Raw genomic sequence first — 23,630 nt, forward strand, 5'->3', positions numbered from 1 at the left:
TCACGAGACCGTGGACTTCCTGCGCCTGCGCCACTGCTCAGCGGTCTTGAGGTACCTTCCCCCCTCCAGCAGCCCCCAGCGGGAAAGCGGGAGCGACAGAAGGCACCTTTGATCCCCTTGGGTAAATGGAGGCGGCTGACTCGGCCCCTGCGTCTGGCCCTCCTCCCCCGGAGCCGGAGGTGGACCTCTCACCATTAGCCTCGGGGGTCCTGTGCATGGAGAACGGCCCCTGCGACCTCACCATCCTCCATTTTAACGATGTTTACGACGTGGACCCGAGGGTCGAGGAGCCCGTGGGAGGGGCCGCCAGGTACGCCCTAATCCTCTTCCCTGCCCACAGCCTGGCTCCCGAAAGGGAGTCTCGAAGGCCTTGAGGCTGTTCCAGATGCTGGGGCCTCTCACGAACGACACCTGGGCCAGCCGAGCACTGCGGGCCTGACCCCTGCCGGAATGGACATGCCGCTGCAGCTGGGCGGCGAGCACAGGTGCGGCGCGCTGACCGTCTGCTGGCCACCAAAGCGCCCCACAACCCTTCAGGCCACTTCCGCCACATCGCCAGGCCACATCACCAGGTGGTGCCATGACTGGAGGGCAGCTTCAGGAATTAAGACAAATCGGTCTGGATTGCCCTCTCTTTTTTAAAAAATAAGGTTCTATTTTTGATATCACTCTAATTTCCCCTAGTATCTTCGTAACATTATTTCTCCCCTTCCCAGAGATCCATCTTAAGTAACAAGTTGTATTTTTAAAGACAAAAAAAAAAGAGGAAGGGAGAAAACAGCATGACTGATAAATTGATAATAAATTGATATGCTTGCTTTAGCCTCAGTTTTCTCCTCATTAAACAAAAAATGGAGATAAAAAGAAGAGAAGTATCCACTCCAACACAGTTCTGAGGGTCAAAAATGTGAATATAAGCAAAACACTTTGCAAACTTCAAGGCTCTACGTACGTAAAAGTCACTTAATATTCCAGGAAGCTTTTAAAATCCTTTGCAATGCACAACAGCAGAAACAACAACAATCTTAATAATAGGTGCTTCCACTTCCTTTCTTGTCACAGTTTTTGTTTGTTTTGTTTTGGTTTTCACATTTCCTTGCAGTCTGACTTCCAACTTCATTCAACTGAAACAGCTTCCTCTGAAATTACCAGCAATCTCTTACCTGTCTGAATCTAATAGTTTTTTCTTAATCCTGGTTCTTTTACTCTCTTTGACATTGTTGATCACCTTCTGTTCTTGATATTCTCCTCTTTAGGTTTCTGTGACAATATTATATCCTAGTTCTTCCACTTGGCTGACCACTTCTCTAGAAGTCTAGATTCCTTTGCTCCTGTGGGTCCCTTAAGGCTCTGTCTGGGCTCGCACTCTTTTCCTTCTATACTATTTCACTTGGTAATCTCTTCAGCTTCTGTCTCAATGCATCCCATACCACCTCTGTGTACTTTTATGCAGTGCACTCTCAGATCTACTTGTCTTAACCTGTCTCCTCACCTTTAGTCTCCTATCTCCAACAACTGAATGAGCATCTTCAACTGGATGTCCCCTAGACATTCTAAACTCAACATGTCCAAAACTGTTCACCACCAAAACTTCCCCTTTTCCTAACTTCCCTATTACTATCGAGGGTATCACCATCTTCTTAGTTCCGTATGTTAATAATATTCTTGAGTCTCAATTTCAGTCTCAATCTCAGTCTCTCTCTCTCTCTGTCTCCCCCCTTCTCCCCTTTTCCCCCTCCCTTTCCCCTCACCCCATGTCTAATCAGTTGCCAAATCTAATTGTTTCTGTATTAGTAATATTTCTTGTATATGTCCCCATCTCTGAGACTGCCTCTAATTTATATGTCTTGTTTGTACATATTTGTTGGCACATTTTCTTTACTGTTCTCTTTAGTGAGCTCTTTTGGAGCAGGCGCTGTTTTTTTTTCTTTCCTTTTTTTGGTATCCCCAGTACTTAGCATAGTGCCTGACGCATAGAAAGTGCTTAATAAATGCTTGTTAACTTTCTTATTTGATCCTTACAAACTCTTTGGGGAGTGCTTCCATTATTATTATCCATGTTTTCCAGAGGAGGAAATGAATTCTAAGAGAGAGCAAGCAGCTAACTTGTCCATGGTCACATAAAAAAATAAGGATTAAAGGAGATATTTAAACCCCTCTCTTCTTGGTTGGTGCTATTGTACCCATTTTATAAGTGAGGAAATCGAAACTAAATTTAAATCATATAGCCATAACTGTCTAAGGTAGGATTTAAACTCAAATCTGATATCAAGTTTGTTGTTATTTAGTCCTGTCCATCCACTGTCCACCTAGCTTAATTCCAAGTGTAGGTGCTATAAACTATACCATCTAGCTGCCTAGCCTCTGAGGTAAACAGAGATTTTTTCAGGAAGTTTCTCAGGAGTAGTGATGGAGGTTACCTATGGCTCCAATTATTTGGGTAACAGCAACTTCCCATTGGTAGATGGTGAAAAACTGCCTAGATAACCTTGAGTTTTGCATATTAGTAGCTAATGGTAAAATATACACAGATAGATAAAATCCTTTGATCTATCTGTAGATAGATGGCATCATTACAGATGCCATTACATGGTGTTCATTACAGACCTACAGTGTTCTTTAGTTGTCTTTCTTTACTCTGTCTCTCAGGGAGACCAGTTAGGCACTCCATTTTGGAGCTTATCTTTTAAGGTATGAGGTGTTGGTCTAAAGCTAGTTGCTGCCAGATCCATGTTCAGTTTTCCAAGCAGTTTTGGAGTCTTTGGGTTTGTCAAATACTATGCTACTATATTTGTTTGCTTCTGTCTATTGTATGCTTAATTTGATCCACCAATAGAGTTCTCTCTCTTTTTTTCTGGCCAGTACCAAATTGGTTTCATGATAACTGATTTACAATGCAGTTTGAGATTTGGTGCTGATAGCTATCACCCTTCCACTTCACACTTTTTTTTTTCATCGTGACTCTTGAGATTCTTCATCTTTCGTTTCTTCCATATGAATTTTATTATTATTTTTTCCGGTTCTAGAAGATATCACTTTGGCAATTTGATTAGCACAACTCTAAATATGTAAATTCACTTATATTGTATTGTCATTTTTATCATATTGGCTAAACTTACTTATGAGCAATTAATATTTCTCTAGTCATTTAGGTTGGTTAGGTTCATGTAGACCCCCAGGTGAACTTGTTAGATGTACTCCCAAATATCTTATAGATTTTGAATGGGATTTCTCTTTCAAGCTCTTCCTGTTGTTTTGTTATTATATGTAGAGATGCTGATGATTTATGTCAATTTATCTTATGTCCTACAACTTTGTTCAGGTTATTAATTAGTTCAGTTAATTTTTAAATTGACTGATCCAACTCTTCTGGAGAACAATTTGGAACTATGCCCAACAGGCTAAAAATTGTGCATACCCTTTGATCCAGCAATACCGTTAGTAGGTCTGTGTCCCAAAGAGATCACAAAAAGGGAAAAGAACCCACATGTACAAAAAATATTTATAGCAACTCTTTTTGTGGTGGTAAAGAATTGGAAATTGAGGGGATGCCCATCAATTGGGGAATGGCGGAATAAGTTGTGGTATATGAATGTAATGGAATACTATTGTGCTATAAGAAATGATGAGCAGAAGGATCTCAAAAACCTGGAAAGACTTACATGAACTGATGCAGAGTGAAGTGAACATAAGTAAGAGAACATTGTACAAAGTAATAGCAACATTGTGCGATGATCAACTTTGATAGGCTTTGCTCTTCTCAGCAATACAATGATCTTAGACAATTCTAGTACTCATGATGGAAAATGCTATCCACTTCCAGGGAAAGAACTATGCAATCTGAATGCAAATCAAAACATACTATTTTCATTTTTTTTGTTTTTTTCTTTCTTGTGGTTTTCTCCTTTTGTTCTGATTCTTTTTTCACAACATGACTAATGTGGAAATATATATTATGATTATATATTATTATATATTATATATTATTATACATGTATAATCATATTAGATTATACATTGTATAGCTTATATGAGATTGCGTGCTGTCTTGGGGAGGGGGGAAGAGAAGGAAGGAAGGGAGAAAAAAATTGTAACTCAAAATCTTATAAAAGTGAATGTTGAAAATATCTTTACATGTAATTGGAAAAAAAATAAAATACTATTAAGTGGAAATAATGTTGTGCAGGCTTGCCCTGTTGCCTCCAGGTACAATTATTACTACTTACCATTTGGCTTTCCAAAGCCCTTTATAACCAACTGTTCCAGTTTACTCACACCTTACACCTTTCTTAAACCTTACTCCCTGCTATGTACTCTTTTATCCAGTGACACTGGCTTCCTTGCTTTTGCATGAACAAGACATTCCATCTTTGGTCATTGTTTCTAGTTGTCTTCCATGCCTAGAATGCTTTCCCTCCTCATCTCCACCTACTAACTTCCCTTACCTTCAAGTTCCAACTAACATGACATCATCTACAGAAAGCCTTTTCCAACCCTTTTAATTATAGTGCCTTACCTCTTTTAATTATTTCCTATTTATCCTGTAAATAGCTTGTTTGTTATATTTGTTTACTTGTTGTCTTCCCTGTTAGAATGTGAGCTCCTTGAGTGCATGGACTGTCTTTTGCCTCTTTAAAGTGTCTTCAGTGCGTAGCACAGTGCCTGGCACATGGTAGACACTTAATAAATGTTTATTAATTGACTCACCTAGTCCAGCCTATTTATTTTGAATTTGATATACAGCTGAGATATTTAGGTAGAAATTTCCATCAGACAAGTAGACTTACAGAACAAGCTTGAGAGGGAAGTCTTAACTAGAGATGATTATCATAGAATAAATGTGAGTTAAAACAAAAGGAGTCAGTGAGTCGAGAGAGAGTAAATAAAGAGAAAAACAGATGGTCAAAGACAAACTCAGGGGATAGAATAGGGAAGAGGAGCCAATGAAGGAGATAAAAAAAGATTTAGGTAGAGGAACAGAAGGAAATAACAGATTAGTATAGAGTCAGGAAAACAAAAGAAAGTTTCAAGAATGAAGCGAGTAGCTTATTGTTAATTGCTATAGAGATGACAAAGAAAATGAGGATTGAAAAGGCAGTGGATTTGGGATTTAGGAGGTAGTTCATTGATAATATGGTTTGTTTGGTTTTTTTAGGTCATGAAGAATACATAGGTCATCAATTTGTCCTTAAAGAATTCCGCACGCATCATAAAACCTAAGTGTGTCTGGTGGTTGGGTGACATTTGAAATGTCCCACCATGGAGGCAGATGAAGTTGTTTTATCTTTGGTGCATAATTTCCAATTTGGAGAGGTTTAAGATGTTGTGGAGATCAGAGAAAATGTTTAGTACTCCATCTCATTGCTCATATTGACTCCCCTTTCCCTTAAATGTTTATATTACCTAATGTTCAGTCCTCAGTCCCCTGTTGTTTTGTCTCTACATATTCTGAGTGACCTCTTTTTCACTTCCATGACTTTAACTGTCACAACTATACTGATGATTCCTAAATCTAAATCTATCCCTGAGCTTACTTCAGTTCCTTGGCAGGTTCTAAGGCATCAATGTCCATTAGGTCTAGATTTCCAGAGACCATGCTCCCCCACAGAAGAGTAATCCTCTCAACTTTAAGAATCTACTCTGAAGCTAAACTGTCCTAATGTATGAAAAGTCACCTAACTTAGTACATTTGCCTGGCACCTAATCTTGCTTCATATCTCATCTAGCTATCCACCAGGACACCAGGTTCTGCCAGGAGTCTTGCCACATGCCCTACTTTCTTCCCAGCCCTACATTTTCTACCTCATGCTCGTATTCTCAGACTAGTACGGCTATAGCAATCTTTTGCCCTATGACTTCTCTCATAATCCTTACAATTGCCTAGATTAAAATATATGGGGGAGGAGTATATGTTCTGTCCCCTCTTTAGAATATAAACTGCTTGAGGGTGGGGGCTGCCTCACTTTTGTATTTGTACCCTCAGTTTATAACATGGTAGTGCCCAGCACATAGTAGCTGTTTGCTGATTGATTGATTCTACATTTTCACCTGCTTGCTGAACATTTCTGCATTGCTATCCTGTATCACCGAAAAGTCAACATTTTATGACTAAAGATCATCCATCCCAAAACAGTTCCTTCTAAGGTATTATGATTCTCTTAGTTATTTGCCCATTCGAGGCCTTCCACAGTTTGGCTTCAACCTACCTTTTCAGATTTCTTTCTTACTATTCCATATGAATATTATTTTCCAAACACATCAACTCATTGCCATCTGAATATACTTAGCCCTTTCCTGCCTCCATGCTTTTGCTCATGGCGTCCTTTCTTTTTGTTTATCCAAATCCTACACATTCTTAAAAGTACAGCTCACATCTTCCTTGATTAACACTTTCCTAATAATACTAACTGGAACTGACTTAACTTTTTTTAACTTCTTATGTTTACTGTCATTGTCATTTATTATAATATGCTATCTGTTGCTTTATATTGTTATAGTTTCTAACTATACTGTGAAGATAGAGGTTGTCTATACTTCCTTGTATCCATACTTGGCACCCAATACAATTTCTTGTTACATAATAGATGACTACAGCAAGAGATTACTTCAGCACAATCCATAATCCTCAAAAGACATAAAATTAACAATCAAAATGGAAAAAATAATTGGATAAAAGTATGTATTATTGAGATTGTAATAAAATTTTCAACAGCCAGTTCACTGAGCTAGCGTGTATATATCTGGGACAAGTGTAGAAAGGACAATTAATTGGATTAAAAATTGAATAGGAAAAAGAGTAGAGTAAATTTCATTTTTAAATTGCATGGTCATGAGTTGTTTTCCAGCACAGAAATTCATGTTAAAAACCAAAATGGAATTAATTAATTAATTAGTTAATTCTCAATTGAGTGATGAGATTAGGAGCCAGATGTAGAAAGTTAAGAAGAGAGTGAGAGGAAAAGATGTGGAAGCATTGATTATAGATAGCCTTCTCAAGAATTTTAGCCACAAAAGGGAGGAGAATATGAAATAGTAGTGAGCAGAGATGGATGGATCAAGTGAAAAATTTTGAGGATGGGGAGACATGGCTATGTGTGTGTGTGTGTATGTGTATACACACACATATATACAGAGAGAGGGAGGGAGGGAGAGAAAGAGAGAGAGACACACAGAGAGAGAAGACCATTTGAGACAGGGAGATGTAAGATAAATGAGATAGATGATAAATGGCGAGACCATGGGGATGATAGAAAGGACAAAGACGTGGAATAAGACAACTTGTGCATGTAGAGGGGTTTGCCTTGGAAAGGAAAAGGACTACCCCTTCATGTGAGACAGTGGTGAAGAAGATAATTACAGCAGGCAACTGAGTGATTTGAGGTGAGGAGAATGGAAGAAGAGGGAGCTCTAGCTAAGAGCTAAATGGCCTCAGTTTTTTTCAGTTCTCTTCTGAGATGAGATGAAGGCTGATGCTTTGGGAAGGGAATAAGCATTTATGTACAGCCTACTATGTGCTAGGGACTGTGCTAAGTACATTAAAAATAATATCTCATTTGATCCTTAACACAACCCTTCAAAGTAGGAATTGTTATTATCCCCATTTTATAGTTGAAGAAACTGAGACAAACAGAGATTAAGACATTTGCCCAGGGTCACACAGGTAGTATGTGTCTGAGTCTGGATTTGAACTTAGGTCTTCCTGACTCTAGGCCTGCTACTTTATTTGCTGCATCACCTGGCTTGCCTCATTTTGGCAGGGCAAGATTGGTGATCAGATAAAGGGTCAAGGGACTTAAGAGAGCTCTACAGTATAAAATAGAGCTGGTTCGACAAGGGGTCAAGATAGGGAAGCAGCAGAATTTGGGATTGTGAAGGAGATGGAGAGATGAAATTAAAACAGATTTTGATTAGATAAGGGAATTTCAGAGTTCGTAAACATGGAAGGGGGTTGCATTTGTGGGTGATGGCAAAATCAAGGCTATGACCATGTTTGTGTATAGCTGAGATAGAGTGGAATAAGTCATGTGAAATGAGTATGTTGAGGAGCTATGAGGTTAGAGTGTTTTAGGAATTATCAATATGTATGTTGAAGTCCCTCTAATATGAAGATAGAAGTTGGAGAGGTGAGAAAGGTTATGATCTAGGTACTGAAGTCATTGAGGAAAAAAAGACCTGGAGGCTGGTAGACAATAGCTACTAGAATTCTAATTGAATGGTAGATATGGATTGTATAAACCTCAAAGAAGGAGAGGTTATTGAGTGATGGTGGTAAAGGATGAGCTTGGCAGGGGCATAGTGGAGCAGAGAATATTCTATCTTCCCCACCTCAACCACTGAATTGAGGGAAATAAGTGACAGTCCAAGCACTGCTGGAAAGGGTGGCCAGGAATGCTGTCACTTCAGAAGGGAGCTGGGTCTGTATGAGATCCAGAAGATGGAAGGAGTGGGAAAGGAAAAGATTTCAGATGAGAGCAAGTTTGTTGCCTATAGAGAAAGCATTTCAGAGAGCACATTGGAAGGGATGGATAGCTTGGGAATTGGTTTGGGGAGATACTAATAAAAGGAAGTGATTGAATAATGACAGCTGGGTATTCTGGATTACTAGGGAGGGTATTAGAGGGTGAGAGTTTGTTAATCATTGAGGAATGAGTTAAAGTGGTTTTATCAGTTTACCTATTCAATCCTCAGGGTAGAGTCCTTTCAGAATGTAGGCAGCTTAGCAAGGAAGCTAGACAGTCTGTGAGGTTGCTGGTAACTCAAAGGGTAATGGAGACACACACATGGTTGTTTTAAATAGGCTGAGGTATATATCCATCAATGATCCATGCTCAAGAAGTGGTGTAAGGAACATCACTGAGGATATATGTGATTGGAAAAGGAGATCTCTTAATATATGATTGGCCCTCAGTGCAGTACTGATATTCATGAAATTTAAAAAGAACTAGAAGGAGGCCCCCCAGTACATCAAGTTAATCCTTTAACAGGCTTCTTGGGAGAACATGAACAAGAATTGCATAGAATAGGAAGGTGTGGATGGGTTGTATTCAGTACTGACAGAGGAAATATTCACATCATTGAGAATTCTTTCGTTGAAGATGAGGATGACAATTATAGCAAGGGACACAAGTTCTTTGGTCCATTTCCTTATCTGTAAAATGAGGGGGTTGGACTATGTGATCTCTAAGATCACCGAATTCTATGATTAGTTTAGCTATCCAAAAGAATGCTTATAAATAGAAAAGTAGTGAAGACCCATTTATGTGTTTAGATAAGCCCTAAAGCAGGAGTTCTTACCCTGGAGTTCATGGATTTACTATTTTAACAATTTGATAGTTAAATTTCACTGTAATTGGTTTCCTCTATATTCTTGTGTATTTCATTTTATTAAAAACATTATTCTGAGAAGGAATCCATAAGTTTCACCTAACTGCCAAAGAATTCCATGACACAAAATGCTTAAGGCCTTTTGCTATTAAGAGAAGGGACAGACTGTATAAATAGCTGGATTCTATACCCAGTGACAAGTAATAGATTAAATAGACAAGCAGAATATAAAATGCATTTCCCTATACCCAGGGGAGCATTCATTTTTAATGTATTTTAAGTTTTAGTATGTTATTTGTACTTAATGTTAATCAGTAAGCATTTACTAAGCACTTATTATGTGCCAGACACTATGCATAGCGTCTAGGCACTGGGGATATAAGTACAAAGAACGAAATAATCACTACTGGTAAAAAGAGTAGGAAGTACATTCTAATGGAGGAGATCACAAGCACACAAACACACGTATACACATATACACATATACATATATATTTTACATATTATATGTATAAATAACAAATATAAAGTGAACACATACAAATATATTTTGAGTATTACTGCTTTATCCAAAGTATTTTTATTTTAGATTGTTTTAAATCATTTTTCAAAACAATGTCTTTCAGTTTAAATCATGAAAGTCATTGGGAAAATGTTATTGACTTAATAGAAGTTTACTTTTTAGCCAGCCTTTCAGATTATTGAGTATTGGTATATATTGGTTTGTCCTTAAAGAAACAAATGCAACCTCTAGGAAATAAACTCAAAGTTGGAAGGTACTGGAATTTCCTCTGTTCCACACAATAATGTAATCAGTTTCTGGAAAAAAATTATTTAGAGATTTTCTAATGCTCTTAGTTGTCATAATTCAAAGAAAAATATTTTATTTAAACTTTATTATATTATACTGGTAAATATTTTCTTTCATGTTAATTTATTTTTCTCTATCTGATCATATGAAAAATTATATTTCTCTTAGATTTGCAACAGCTGTGAAAAAGTTCAGTTTCCTGAATCCACTTCTGATTTTTAGTGGAGACTGCTTAAATCCTTCAGTATTAAGTACTATAACAAAAGGAAAACACATGATTCCTGTTTTAAATGAATTAGGAGTACAGTTTGCAGTCTTTGGTAAGTAAATATAATTTTCATTGAAATTCATAAAATACTTTATATAGCAGTATCTTAGGTTGTTTCTATTTTAAGGCAAAAGCATGATCAATCCCATATGAATGGTAATAGGTGGTATCCTATTTTTTTAATTTAAATATTACGCTGTTCTTCCTACATTGTCAAATTATTGGAACAAAGATGTTGTGTAACCTAATCATGTAGAATTAGGGGGCAACTATCATTTATTATAGAATTAGAGAGGTTTAGAGTGGGAAGGGCTCTTGGAAAGAATTTGAACCAAACTATACCTGACATGTGAATCCCATCTGAAGCATCCCCAACAAGTGATCAGCCAGCTGTTTTTTGAAGACCTCCCTATCACCCATGTCATCCCATTTTGTGACAGGAAGGTTTTAATTGTTTGGATGTTTTTTAATATATTGACCTGAAATCTCCTTTCCTGTCACTTTTACCCAGTGATACTGTTATTTTCTGGGGTTGACCAAGCAGTTAAAAGAGGCTTCGTGTGACAACCTTTCAAATATTTGAAGACCCTTTGGATGATGCCAAAGCATTCTCATTTCTTTTTTTTTTTAACAGGATTTCTAAATACATAGATCAGAAAATTTTGTCAACATAACCTGCATTTAAGATTTTTCTTACAGTCTTTTAAAAAAATCCAACAATATGTTTTATGGATTCTTTTTGTTTTCACATTATAGTCATTTCTGTATATTACAGCTCTTGTCCCACATCACCTTTTCTTTGTAACATTTGTTTTGTGTCACCTAGAGTCCACTTAGAGTCCACCTAGATTCCACTTTTTTGTCAGTTGCAACTTTGATAAGCATACCATTTATGCTTTTATCCAAGTCAGTGATAAAAATGTTTAAAAGCACAGGTCCAAGTATATAGGATCCCTGAGTTAATTTTACTAGAGACTGCCTTTTAGATTGACATTAAGCCATTAGACTACTCTTTGGGTCTGGCCTTATAACCACGTTTAAGTTCATCTCTTTATACTACTGCTTAACTTAATTTTTTCCATTTTTCCCCCTGTTAGGATAGCTTAGCATAATGCCCAATACATGGTAGGTGCTAGTTGACTGTTAAATACTTTGATAAAATTTAGGCAAATGGAAAGCAATTTAGAACTATACCCCCAAATTAAACCGTATGTATCCTTTGACCCAGAAATATCACTAATAAGTGCAGTATCACTATTAAGATCTCCAAAGAGATCAAAGAAAGAGGAAAAATGCTTGCAGCAGCTCTTTTTGTGGTGGTGAAGAATTAGAAACTGAGGAACCCATCAGTTGAGGAATGGCTATGTGGTATATGAATATGATGGAATGCTATATTGCTGTAAGAAATGATGAAGGGAATGATTTCAGAAAAACACAGGAAGGCTTGTATGAAGTGATGCAAAATGATGCGGGAAGAACTAGGAGAATACAATGATAACACTATTGTAGAGACACGTTAGAAGACTTAGGAATGCTGATTAATACAATGACCAACTGCAATTCTGGAAGATTCATGATAAAACATTCTTTCCACCTCCAGATGGAGAAATGATGGACTCAGAGTGTAAATTGAGGTTGTGTGTGTGTGTATACATATCCATATATGTATATATGGCTAATGTGGGAATTTATTTTGCTTGACTGTACATATTTGTAATGGACTTTTTTTTTTAGTTTTTTTTTTCTCAGTGGGGGAAGGAGAGAATTAAGAACTGAAAATAAAATTAAATTGAAAAAATAATAAAAATAATCTAGGTAAATCCTATGTACATTTTACTGATTTTCCAGTCTAGTAACTTGCACTGATTGCACTAATGCTGAGCAAGATGTAGTTTGCTGTGATTTATTTTTGTGGAAGCCATCATGTTTTTTTTTTTTTAGTCACTACTTTCTTTTCTAGGTGTTCCCCTAACCATCCGTTAAGTACTTTTGCTAGGAATCTATGTTTGGCATACTAGTATGTTATTTTTTACTCCATTCTTTTTCATTTCCTGAAAATTTAGGTAATATTTCTCCTTTTAAAATCCTATAGTGCTTCTGTTCTCCCTCATTTATTATTATTTTTTATTAATTTATTTTGATTTATCAGCAATCACTTCCATAAGCTTTTGAGTTTTGATTGTTTCTTCTCTTCCTTCCCCTCCTCCTTCCCCAAGATGATGTGCAATCTGTTATAGGCTATACATTCCTATTAAACATATTTGCATTAGTGATGTTGTAAGGAAGAATTAGAACCAATAGCAGGAACCTACCAGACAGAAAGAGGAAACAAAACATAACAGAAGAAAAAAATAGAGAATAGTATGCTTCAATCTGCATTCAAACTCCATAGTTCTTTCTTTGAATGTGGATAGCATTTTCCATTATGAGACCTTTGGAGATGTCTTAGATCCTTACATTGTCGAGAAGGGCTAAGTCAATCAATGTTAGTCCTCGAATAATGTGGCTGTTACTGTGTACAACATCCTCCTGGTTCTGTTCACTTCACTTGGCATCAGTCCATTCAAGTCTTTCCAGGTTTTTCTGAAGTCTGCTTGCTCATCATTTCTTATAGCACAATAGTATTCCATTACATTCATATATCACAACTTGTTTAGCCATTCACCAATTGATGGGTATTCCCTCAATTTCCGATTCTTTGCCACCACAGAAAGAGCTGCTGTAAATATTTCAGTACATGTGGGTCCTTTTCCCATTTTTTGATCTCTGGGATACAGGTGGGTCAAAGGTTATGCACATTTTTATAGCCCTTTGGGCATAGTTCCAAATTATTCTCCAAAATGGTTAGATCATTTCATGACTCCACCAACAATGCATTAGTGTTCCAATTTTCCCGAATCTTCTGCAGCATTTATCATTGTCCTGTTTTGTCATGTTGGCCAGTCTGATAGGTGTGATATGGTACCTCAGAGTTGTTTTGATTTGCATTTCTCTAATCAATAGTGATTTAGAGCATTTTTTCATATGACTATAGATGGCTTTAATTTCTTCATCTGAGAACTTCCTGTTCATCTCCTTCATTTTTTGAAGCTCAGTGGTTCAGCAGTCACATCTTTCATTTCTGTTGTATAGTTTGTTTGGGCGAGTTGACTGGCCCTTGTCCCTTCAGTTTCAACTTCTTATTAGCTATTTTTGTTGAGCTCTTTTCTAGTCCAATTCAATCTAATAAACATTTACTGAGCACCTACCTTATATCCTGGGGATTTAATTAATGAAAGATAGTCCTTGCCTTCAAGGAGTTTACAGTCCAAATTGGGAAATAACACACTAGAGGAGGCAGGAAAGTGTTTGGGGAGACCAGGACGTATCTTGTTCTATGGAGTTGAAACTAGGCAGAGCAGCAGATGCCAAGTGGAGTGAGTTGAGTCCATTCTCTGCCTTCTGTAAAGGAAGGCATTGGAAGGAGTTTGGTATTCCATCATATAGCCCTTAATCAGAGAGGAGAGAAGGTTGAGAGAGGTGGTGTCAAGACTTGAGTTAGCTCATAGTGATGAGATTAGAAGTGATTTATACTAGAAGCGGGATCTTGTTTCACTGAGTTGAAACCAGGCAGGGCAGCAGATAGAAAGAGGAGTGACTTTCCCAGACTTTCCCAGTCAAAAGATCGTTGTCTTTTGCAAAAATGTGCCAGCACACCAAAAACTTGGTGATTTTTGTCAGTGTGGGAACACCTGGTATAGGAGTTTTCTTCACTGACAAATCAAGCAAAATAGAGAGTTGAGCAGCTCTTTCATCTCCTATTATTATTCCGTCCACTCCCACTAGCCCTTTTTAACCTATCTATTTCTGCTGAGTTTTGTTGCTGGTGTGTAGAAATGCTGGTGCTTTATGTGGGTTTATTTTACATACTGAAACTTTGCTAAAGTTGTTAGTTGTTTCAACTGTTAGAATTAATTATCTGAAATAAGAAAAAAATCTGAGACTTCTTACTTCCAAGTGAAAATGATTTAATACTAATGCCAGCAAGTTACCATAAAATCAGGTCAACTAATTCCTGAGTAAGTAGTGACAAAGAAGTGACTTACAAAGCTTATTTTTGTAACAGAAAAGAGGAGGAAAAAAATTACAGCAGTATTAGTAAACTTGTTTTGAACCTAATTCAATTGGACAAGGCATATCATCTGACTAGTTCATTTCTTCTAGGTTTTTTTTAACCCAAATTTGTACTGTTGGCAATATTTAGCTATCAAGGTGAGATTACCTGAGAAGTCCCTGCCCTGCAACTGTAACATTTTGTAATCACAAGGCTTGCTTTAAAGGGACCTGGTAGTTTGAACTAAGACTGGGAAAGAAGAACTTGTGGTTTGTAGTTAGCAATCACCGCTCCCATCCTCCAGCTGCCAGAAAGGGAAACTCAACATTAGAACATTACACTGGTAACATCTAGATCAAGAAAAAAGGAAGCTTATCCTCTAAGACTGGAAAGAGAAACTTCACCTTTAGTCTACTCCCCTTTTTCCAGCTTCCAGAAAGGAGAATTTAGCCTTTAAAAAGAGTCTTGTACTCCTATAATTATTTTATTCCTACAAAGATATGTATCTTACTCTAAATTATCTGCTACTAAATGATGAAGTCTTATCAGCCTGTCTATTCACTAAATCTTTAGGTAACCTAGACTTAAGAGAATATCTGTGTTGGTTTGGCTTAGCTGTTGGGGCCAGCTTTTCCTTTAAAAAAAAGAAAAAGAAAAAAGGGGGGGAACTTAATCCTACAATCAAACTAAAAAGAAATCAAAGCAATCAATATAAACTGATTTAAAAGATGTTCCTTGTCACAATTGATTTTTTTCAGTTGATTCTCTAGGGTTCTCTAAGTGTATCATCACATTGTGAGAAATAATAATACTAAGAAGTTAGGTTTTCACAGGATGTTGGAGTGTTGGGGTGGTGTGAGCACCACCAACCAGTCAGCTTTTAGAAGAGGACACCAGTCTAACTGCAAACTTCCTGATAGAGGGGGCCCAGGCTGAAACCAGCTCAAACTGGTCAGGGTGAAGGGATGGTCACCAACTTTTTACTAATATGCATGCTTAATTAGCCTCTTCCATATTATCTGACATGCCCCAAGAAGGGAACTTTGCTCATTTACATAACATGGGACACATGATGAGGGAGGAGAACACGTCAAAGAGGAACATGGGATGGGTGGTTCAGGAAGATTGTAACCCGGAAGAGTTTGGACCAATCTGAGCTCTGAAGGGAGGGGATGCATTGGACTAACAGTGTAAAACTTGCTTTTGCTTTTGTATCGATGCACTTCTCTTGTCATAGGGAACGCTCCCACTTCTTGCAAGAAACGTAATAAATGATTCTTCTTTCACTCTGGACCATGGTTTCATTATTGGGCATGGAACTGAGCCTTGCTCTAGTTAGGGAGGGGGCTTGGTGGGCTCGTTTATAACAATATCATCTGCAAAGAGGGATAGTTTTGTTTTCTTGGTGGTATTTTTATTCCTTCAGCTTCTTTTTCATGTCTTATTGCTATAGCTAGCATTTCTAGTGCAGTATTGAATAATAATGATGATAATGGACATCCTTGCTTGAGCTCTGATCTTATTGGGAAGCTGGAAAAAAATGACTCATGATTTTTTTTTCTCCTGATTAGATTTTGGTCTAATGAATTTTTTTCTATTTGGAGGTGTTGAGGGTAGGAGGGAGTTTTTTCTGTCCAATTTTGCCATTTTGATTTTGCCCCCTGAAATGATTTTTCTAAAACATAAGTTTGGCCAAGTTTAGTGTATTCTAGTGATTCCTTATTAATCCCTAGATCAAAGAAATGTTTTTGTTTGTAATTAAGAATTCTCCATAACCTGTATCTTTCCTACCATTTCAGTCTTCTTAAATCTTACTTTTTTCTATATTCCTACTTTACTCTATATTCTAGTAACACTGGCTTCCTTGTAGTTTCTCACATATGACCCTCCATTTTCTCTGTGCCTTTATAGAAGATGTCCCACACACCTGGAATGCTCTCTTTTCATCTATGCCTCTTTTTTTCCCTTTTACTTTCTTCAAAATTCAGCTCAAATTTCTTCTCCTCCTGGAAGCCTTTCTCTGGTTCCCCTAGCTGCTAATGTTTTGCTCTCTTAGGGTGCCTTCCATCTAATCTGTATATATTTTGTATCTGCCTAGTTATTAACCTGTTATTCCCCTCCTCCCCTCAGTTAAAATGTAAGCTCCAGGGATTGTTTTTTGTTTTGATTTGTTTGTTTTACTTTTAATTCTATTTCAGTTACTCTCTATAGTCCTTTCTAGTCCCAAGTTTGAATCAATACAAATTCCAAATTACTATGGTGCAAGTTAATTATTTTACTTTAGGTTTAATATGTTTTTGTTCATTTTAATTGTCTTTAATCACCAACTTTGTTGTTATTAATTACTAAGAATTAAATTTGAAGATTGTATGACCTTAAGCAAGACGTTTGAGCTTTCTGGACCTCAGTTTCCTTATTTGTAAAATGAAGGAGCTTGATTTCTGAGTTATCTCCCATCTTTAAGATTCTATGACTTTAAAATTCAACTGAGAATTTTATCTTTCTCATGATATGAGTAGGAAGACATTTTGTTAATTTGCCTTTATTCTTTGCATAATAATTATATCCTTGTTCTTTCTCTCTGCCTACTTTTAGGAATGTTGTAAGAATATATGATAGCCAAATATTCCAAGAACCTATGCTACTATTTTGGAAAGCCTCATTAACTGTTTTAGGTCACTGGGGTAATACTTAGTAAATTACTGGAAAAAAATTAATGGACTTTCAAAGATTATTAATTTAGGCTGAACATCAGGAGAATATGGGGTTGGAATTAGATATGTATCCCCCTAGACATGGAGGCAAGCCAAATGGTTTTTCAACATGGCTCCACATTACCTGATACTCTTTTCTGGCTCTCCATACATATGCCACTCATTCGTGCCTGTACATTTACAGCTGATGTGGTTCTGTTAAGAAAAAAAAAATGGATGGTTTAACAAACTAGAGAATATCAGTAGAGGAAAGTTAGGACGAAGATGATGATATACTAGGATGGGTTGGAAAAATGGGGGACAGTAAATATAGAGAAGACTTAGGCTTGATATTGATGGGTTTTAGGACCTGGACCCCCAAAAGCCCTAAGACCATGTCTAAGTAGCCCAGTGCCTCTCCCTGGCACCCCCGTGAGAAAATTCTCTCCTTGTTAAAGGCACAGACAGAGTTGATCTGTAATTCCCTTATCAGAGCAGATACAGGGTTTCTGACCCTTGGTGCCAGGTCCCCAAGGCATGCCTCTGACACCTAAACAAAAAAGCTATATCTTCTCCCTAAATGTCTGGTATCAACAAAGTTGTTGCTACTGACTTCCTGAGTTTTCCCATCCATAGATCACTGATGCCTGATCCCAAAGATACCCGGACCCCTCGAACTACCTAATTAGCATCTTTAACATTCCTTTCCCTGCCCCTTTTCTATATAAGCTTTAGATTCACCCCCATTAAGTTGCAGGTTCCCCAAAGGAACTTCCCCTGCTACTGTTGGCATTACACTTGACTCTAAAAAAAAGGCTTGAAGGTGTGAATTTGTTCTAGGCAACTCTGCCTTGGCATTCTTGGGATTCCAGCACCTCTAAACTGTGTAAGCACCCGAAACTTCTTCAGCGATAGCTGTTAAGTATTTGAAGAGCTGACACCTTGGAAGAAAGATTAGACTTAATTAATTAGTTAATTAAATTACTCTAAACTTCACAGAACAAATCCACTTAATAAAAGAATTTGTTCTGTAAAACTTGGACTCAGTCAAAAAGCCATACCCAAGGACCTAGAAGGCTACATGTGGCCTTGAGGCCTCAGGTTCCCCATCCCTGGGCTAGGAGTATACCAAGGAGGGTGCTACAATATCTAGTGAGAGGCTGGGTATCAGGACAGGAAAAAGTCTTAGACCCACATCAAGGACTCCACTAGACCCATACCAGGGCACTGCAAATACATTCTAGGTCACAGATCCAGGGCAGAGTAGGAAAGAGACATTCATAGGGGAGTGACATTCCTTGGTAGAGAGACACTGGCTATATATGTGTGTGGGGCAGAGACCACCTACCCAAATTAAAAACCAGAGTCTTGACAAAAGTTTGCAAAAAGGAGAAATCTCTTTATTGACTTTCTCGAGAAAGGGCACCCCCGTACTGCCTAAGCTGCCCCAAGAGTGTGAGTGTTCTTTGTTTAAGGCAAGATTATATAGACCCTAACGCAGCAGCCCACCCTAACCCCCTTCCCGTCGGCTCATTGGCTTCAGGTATACAAATCTATTCATATAAAAACTACCCCAGTAACAGAGAGAACAAAGAGGTATAGAAATTATGTCAGCATGTTCCGCTTTTCAGGGTCTCACAGTTTCAGCAGCCTTTTACCCAAGGTCATATAACTAGCTAGAGGATGAGATAGGCAGGATGCTCTTATGGCTCAGGAATTTCTGCTAACACTATCTAAGAGTAGGGGAGGGAGAAGGCTAGGGGAGGGGGTCTTGTATTCTGAGGGGTCTTCACATGTTGGTATGCATGTACCACTCAAAAGCAACAATACCAGAACCATTAACAAAAACTAATGACTGTTTGAGGAGGCTTCACTTCTGAGAGATCATCTCTCAAAATTCCCCCTTTCTTTTCTTACAATTTGAAGCCTTCCCATAAGCCCCTGACCTAATTGTCTCCATACCATTACCAAGAATTAAAGGACCCTAACTCATATGGGAACACACACACAGGAACACTAGTCCCAGTTCTATAGTAATCTGAGATGTTCCATAATCAATTATTTTGGTAAATTTGTTACTATACTTACAAAATCTTCTGATTATAGAAACTTGCCACTAAGAGATTAGAATAAGGGAACAATATTTCCCCCAACTTCCTGACTCCAGGCAGAGTGTTATGTCAAACTGCAAACTGCATTGAGCCAGACTTAAAGTCTACCAGGTTTCAGTTAAGGAATGGAGTCAAGAGGGTCCCACCTCAGCACATGCGGAACAGTTGCCCTCTCAACCTTCCCATGAAATCATATCTGCAATTCATACTCGCCCCTCACAGGGCTGCTGGCATCATGGATCAGTGGCTCAGACAGCCTTCCTTGATATTTATACCTGGAGTTAGACTCAGAAACAGTCAGTCATTAGTCCCAGCAAGTTCCAACAGTCAGTTTAAGATATGACTGTAATCTCACATTGCCTAAGAAACATCTCCAAAGTGAGCCCTAAATAGCTTGCATGCATTTCCACTCTTGTTCATTAAATCTTATTAAATTGGTGCAAAAGTCCTTAAGTAACACAAATTGTAGAGTATTATCAAGAAACTAAATTCCTAGTTATCACAGAATCCCTGTATATCACAGAGTTCCTTGGTGAAAAGGTGTTATAATAGAATCTCACATTGGTAACAGTAAGAGACTGATTACATGAAAAATATTACTGCTCTTAGAATTCTTTTAAACAGACAGAACATCTTAAGGTGAGTCTTAAGCAGTTTGCATAAATTTCTGCACAGGTTGTAGTTCTAGATAAAAATATCATTAGATTTCCCAGTAAGATAACACAAAAGAGCTCATATCTTATACTGACTACTTGCTGTAATCATAGAAACTTACTGTAGAAGGAAAAAGCAGGGATATGTGATGTATCAAATATAACAGGATAAAATATCCTTAAACTTTGTTTAAATTCAGATAGAGTCACAGTTCTGCAATCATGCAGTATCTTTTTCTTCTCATAGCCAGACTCAGGAATAGTCAGTTGGGAAACATTCCTTTCCAAAGGAACATAATGGGGAAACTGAGCAAGGAGAATCCCATCCTAGATTGAGGCTAAGATTGTCCCCTCTGCTTTTTCCCAGATGCAGACCTCCACCTGTTCTGGGTGGCTTGTGGTATTTCTCTCAGATACTGATTTAAGTAGACAACTATACCCAAATTCAGACTCAAAACAAAATTAGTTGTAGTCCCAAGAGTCTTTTACCTCAAACCTCAAGTCTCACTAATCACAGCTTAAAGCCAGATACAGTTAATTTTACTCTCATGGAGTTGCAATAAGGAATAAAGATTTAGTAGGACTTGCATGTATAAGAGATTTCACTTAACACCTTTCTTTCTCAAATTTAAACTTGTTCTGGTATAAAAGCCAATTATTAGAAATCATTTCTATACACTTGCAAATTCTCAGCAAGCTAAGTTCCTTGTCTAGGAACTGTATAATCCTAAAGTTCTTTTCTTATGGTTTCCAGGGACCTTGGCAAGTTTACAAAATAAGGAGAATTGACATGGCCCTCGGAGAGGGCTGATACTGGTGCCCTTGAATGGGCAGAACCAATCTGATAAAGCTTTACGCTATCTCCTTCTTTCCATGTACAGTAATTAATTGACCCTTTTAGGTTTTAGCATGAAAACAGTAACCCCCAATAACTTAGTTAACAATCTCACAAATTTCATAAATGATAGCAAAACAATTTTAACTGAAAATTCCCTTTAAATAAAGACAAAATTTGGAAATTTTATGATTTCTTAAATTACCTTTACCAGGTCCAACAGTCTCCTAGGGCCACTCCCAGTCGAGGTTCTTCAAGGCCTAGACTTCCCCACGACCACTTGTCCCTGCCTTAAGAGCCTGGCTTATACTGCCCATCCCCCAACAAACCTGGTTGTTAGCCTTGAGAAGGCCTGGGTTAAAATTTTTTTCTCCCTTTTATAGTACAATTGTTAACCTAACAACATTTAGATTATAAGAGAAATTGCTTTTTATGACAACACAGATGATACAGTTGCTTACCAAATTATGCAATACACGAAAATTTCAGAAATACAACAATACCATAAAACAACTATCATCTATTTAAACTTTAAAACCAAAGCCAATCAATTACTACTCTGGTGGCTTTACTTTAATTGGATGTGTTCCCAAATGGTCATGTCTAATTAAGCAATAGTTGTTAACATTTTTAGTATCTGCCCTCTGCTAGGCACTGTGTTAGGCACCTTCCAATCATATGAAATAAACTGAGGTAACAAATTTCAGATCCTTACATTTTCCCACTTTACCTTACTGCCAAACAGTGTAACAAGTTCTGAACTTAAAAACATCACATTTTAACCAATTTGAATGAGTTGGGGCTTATGGGGAAATATCATGGTCTCAGCAGCAGCCAAACCCAGTCATCCCCAACAAGCTGCAGCCCTCAGGACTGCAGCCCCTGGCTGCCCATAAATTACCTTTTGTTTGTGTTCTGGTAAAACAAAACAAAAAAAACTTTCCTCTTTATGGAAGCAGAAAAGATTAGGTGCTGTTCAATCTGCCTTTCTTTTTTCATTGGGGAGGGGGGGAATGTTCCTTTTTTCTTTCTTTCTCTCCACATTCAAGTTTGGCCAGAATTAGAATGCATAGAGAGAGAAAAAAAAATTTTTTCCCAAAAGTTTCCAAATCTTTTACTGTCAAACACTGTCAACACCCATTCACACCACAGACACAAACAGGAACACAAAATTGCTGTAGAATCCTCAAATCCTCAAATCATATTTAATCATTTTCTTTTTATCTTTCCCTTTATACTTTGAAAGTTCATCCCAGTCACTAAGCTTAGATCCTAAAGGGCTGTTATCTGGAATATTTGGTAAAGAGTCCTGGTCCTTGTCACCCTGAGCTTTCGTTTTTCCCCATGCCTTACAGACTCGAACTGCTTAGGCAGCCTGGAAAACACGGGAATTCTCTTACAGACTCAAACTGCTTAAAGCTTCCCTTTTTCACCCCTCCCCTAGCCTTATGGACTCGAACTGCTTAGGTTAATAGAGTTGGGACCAACCACCCAGGGGCTCACCGATCTTGCCCTTGGCTGCCTTATGGACTTGAACCACTTAGGTGCACCAAGGACTCATGGGTCTTGCTTACCTGGGTCTGTGCACACAAACTTACATGGCTGCTTCAGTCTAACAGGTGGCTTTGATTTCTCCACTAGTGCAGTGGAACTCCTCGTTTTTGCCTAGTCAAGACTCTCTTTGGGTCTTTCCTTCACCAAAGGGGATCTCAGGACACCAACCTAGGGACCACCAGAAAGTTCTGGCGAGGTGCCTGCCCCAGGAGGGGGTCAAGAGAAGCCCCTAAGGAAAGGGTTAAATGCCGGACGATTTCCCCAAAAACTATGTGGGACAGAGACCACCTAACCAAATTAAAAACCAGAGTCTTGACAAAAGTTTGCAAAAAGGAGAAATCTCTTTATTGACTTCCTCGAGAAAGGGCACCCCCGTGCTGCCTAAGCTACCCCAAGAGTGCGAGTGCTCTTTGTTTAAGGCAAGATTATATAGACCCTAACGGAACAGCCCACCCTAACCCCCTTCCCATCGGCTCATTGGCTTCAGGTATACAAATATATTCATGTAAAAACTACCCAGTAACAGAGAGAACAAAGAGGTATAGAAATTATGTCAGCATGTTCCGCTTTTCAGGGTCTCACAGTTTCAGCAGCCTTTTACAAAAACCAAGGTCATATAACTAGCTAGAGGATGAGATAAGCAGGATGCTCTTATGGCTAACACTATCTAAGAGTAGGGGAGGGAGAAGGCTAGGGGAGGGGGTCTTGTATTCTGAGGGGTCTTCACATGTTGGTATACATGTACCACTCAAAAGCAACAATACCAGAACCATTAACAAAAACTAATGACCGTTTGAGGAGGCTTCACCTCTGAGAGATCATCTCTCCCATATGGAAAAAGGATGAAGTTCAGAAGCCAGTAGTAGCAGTGATATGGCTCAGATTCCAGGCACTGGACAGTGTCACACATCTATTCCAGCCTGCAGAGGAATAACCAAGTCAGGAATCCCAGACTAAAGGGGAGTCTGCAGTTATGCCACTCTGAGCCAATAGTGCTTTCAGAAAGTTGGCTGAAAGGGTAGAGAAGAGAATGACTGAAACAACTATAAGCAAAGCCTCAGAGAATAACATGGCTTGGGCAAGACTCAACTAGAATTCCTGGAAGAGATAAAGAAAAAAGTTTTTAAAAAGAGTTTAAAAATGTTTTTATAAAAGGAATGAAAGAAATTGAAAAAATTGGGAAATAAATGAGAGCTGTGGAAGAAAGAATTGAGGCATTAATAGCTTGGCACAAAAAGTTAAAGAAAAGCCTGGCCCATGAAACAAATTTGCTGAAAATTAGAATGGA

At 38.1% G+C, this 23,630-nt stretch overlaps 1 protein-coding gene across 1 annotated transcript in view; it reads left to right on the forward strand.

Moving 5' to 3' along the window:
* The first annotated feature begins 36 nt into the window (after positions 1-36).
* LOC110222359 (snake venom 5'-nucleotidase-like) overlaps positions 37-23,630 on the forward strand; it is a 76,688-nt gene continuing 53,094 nt past the window's right edge. The window contains exons 1-2 of the mRNA XM_021007297.2: positions 37-310; positions 10,304-10,455. Coding sequence (XP_020862956.1) covers positions 126-310; positions 10,304-10,455 — 337 coding nt within the window. The 5' untranslated portion in view covers positions 37-125. The remainder of the gene's footprint in view (positions 311-10,303; positions 10,456-23,630) is intronic.

Source organism: Phascolarctos cinereus, unplaced genomic scaffold, assembly GCF_003287225.1.
Source record: "Phascolarctos cinereus isolate Bilbo 61053 unplaced genomic scaffold, phaCin_HiC Scaffold_4;HRSCAF=312, whole genome shotgun sequence".
NCBI classification, from domain to species: Eukaryota; Metazoa; Chordata; class Mammalia; order Diprotodontia; family Phascolarctidae; genus Phascolarctos; species Phascolarctos cinereus.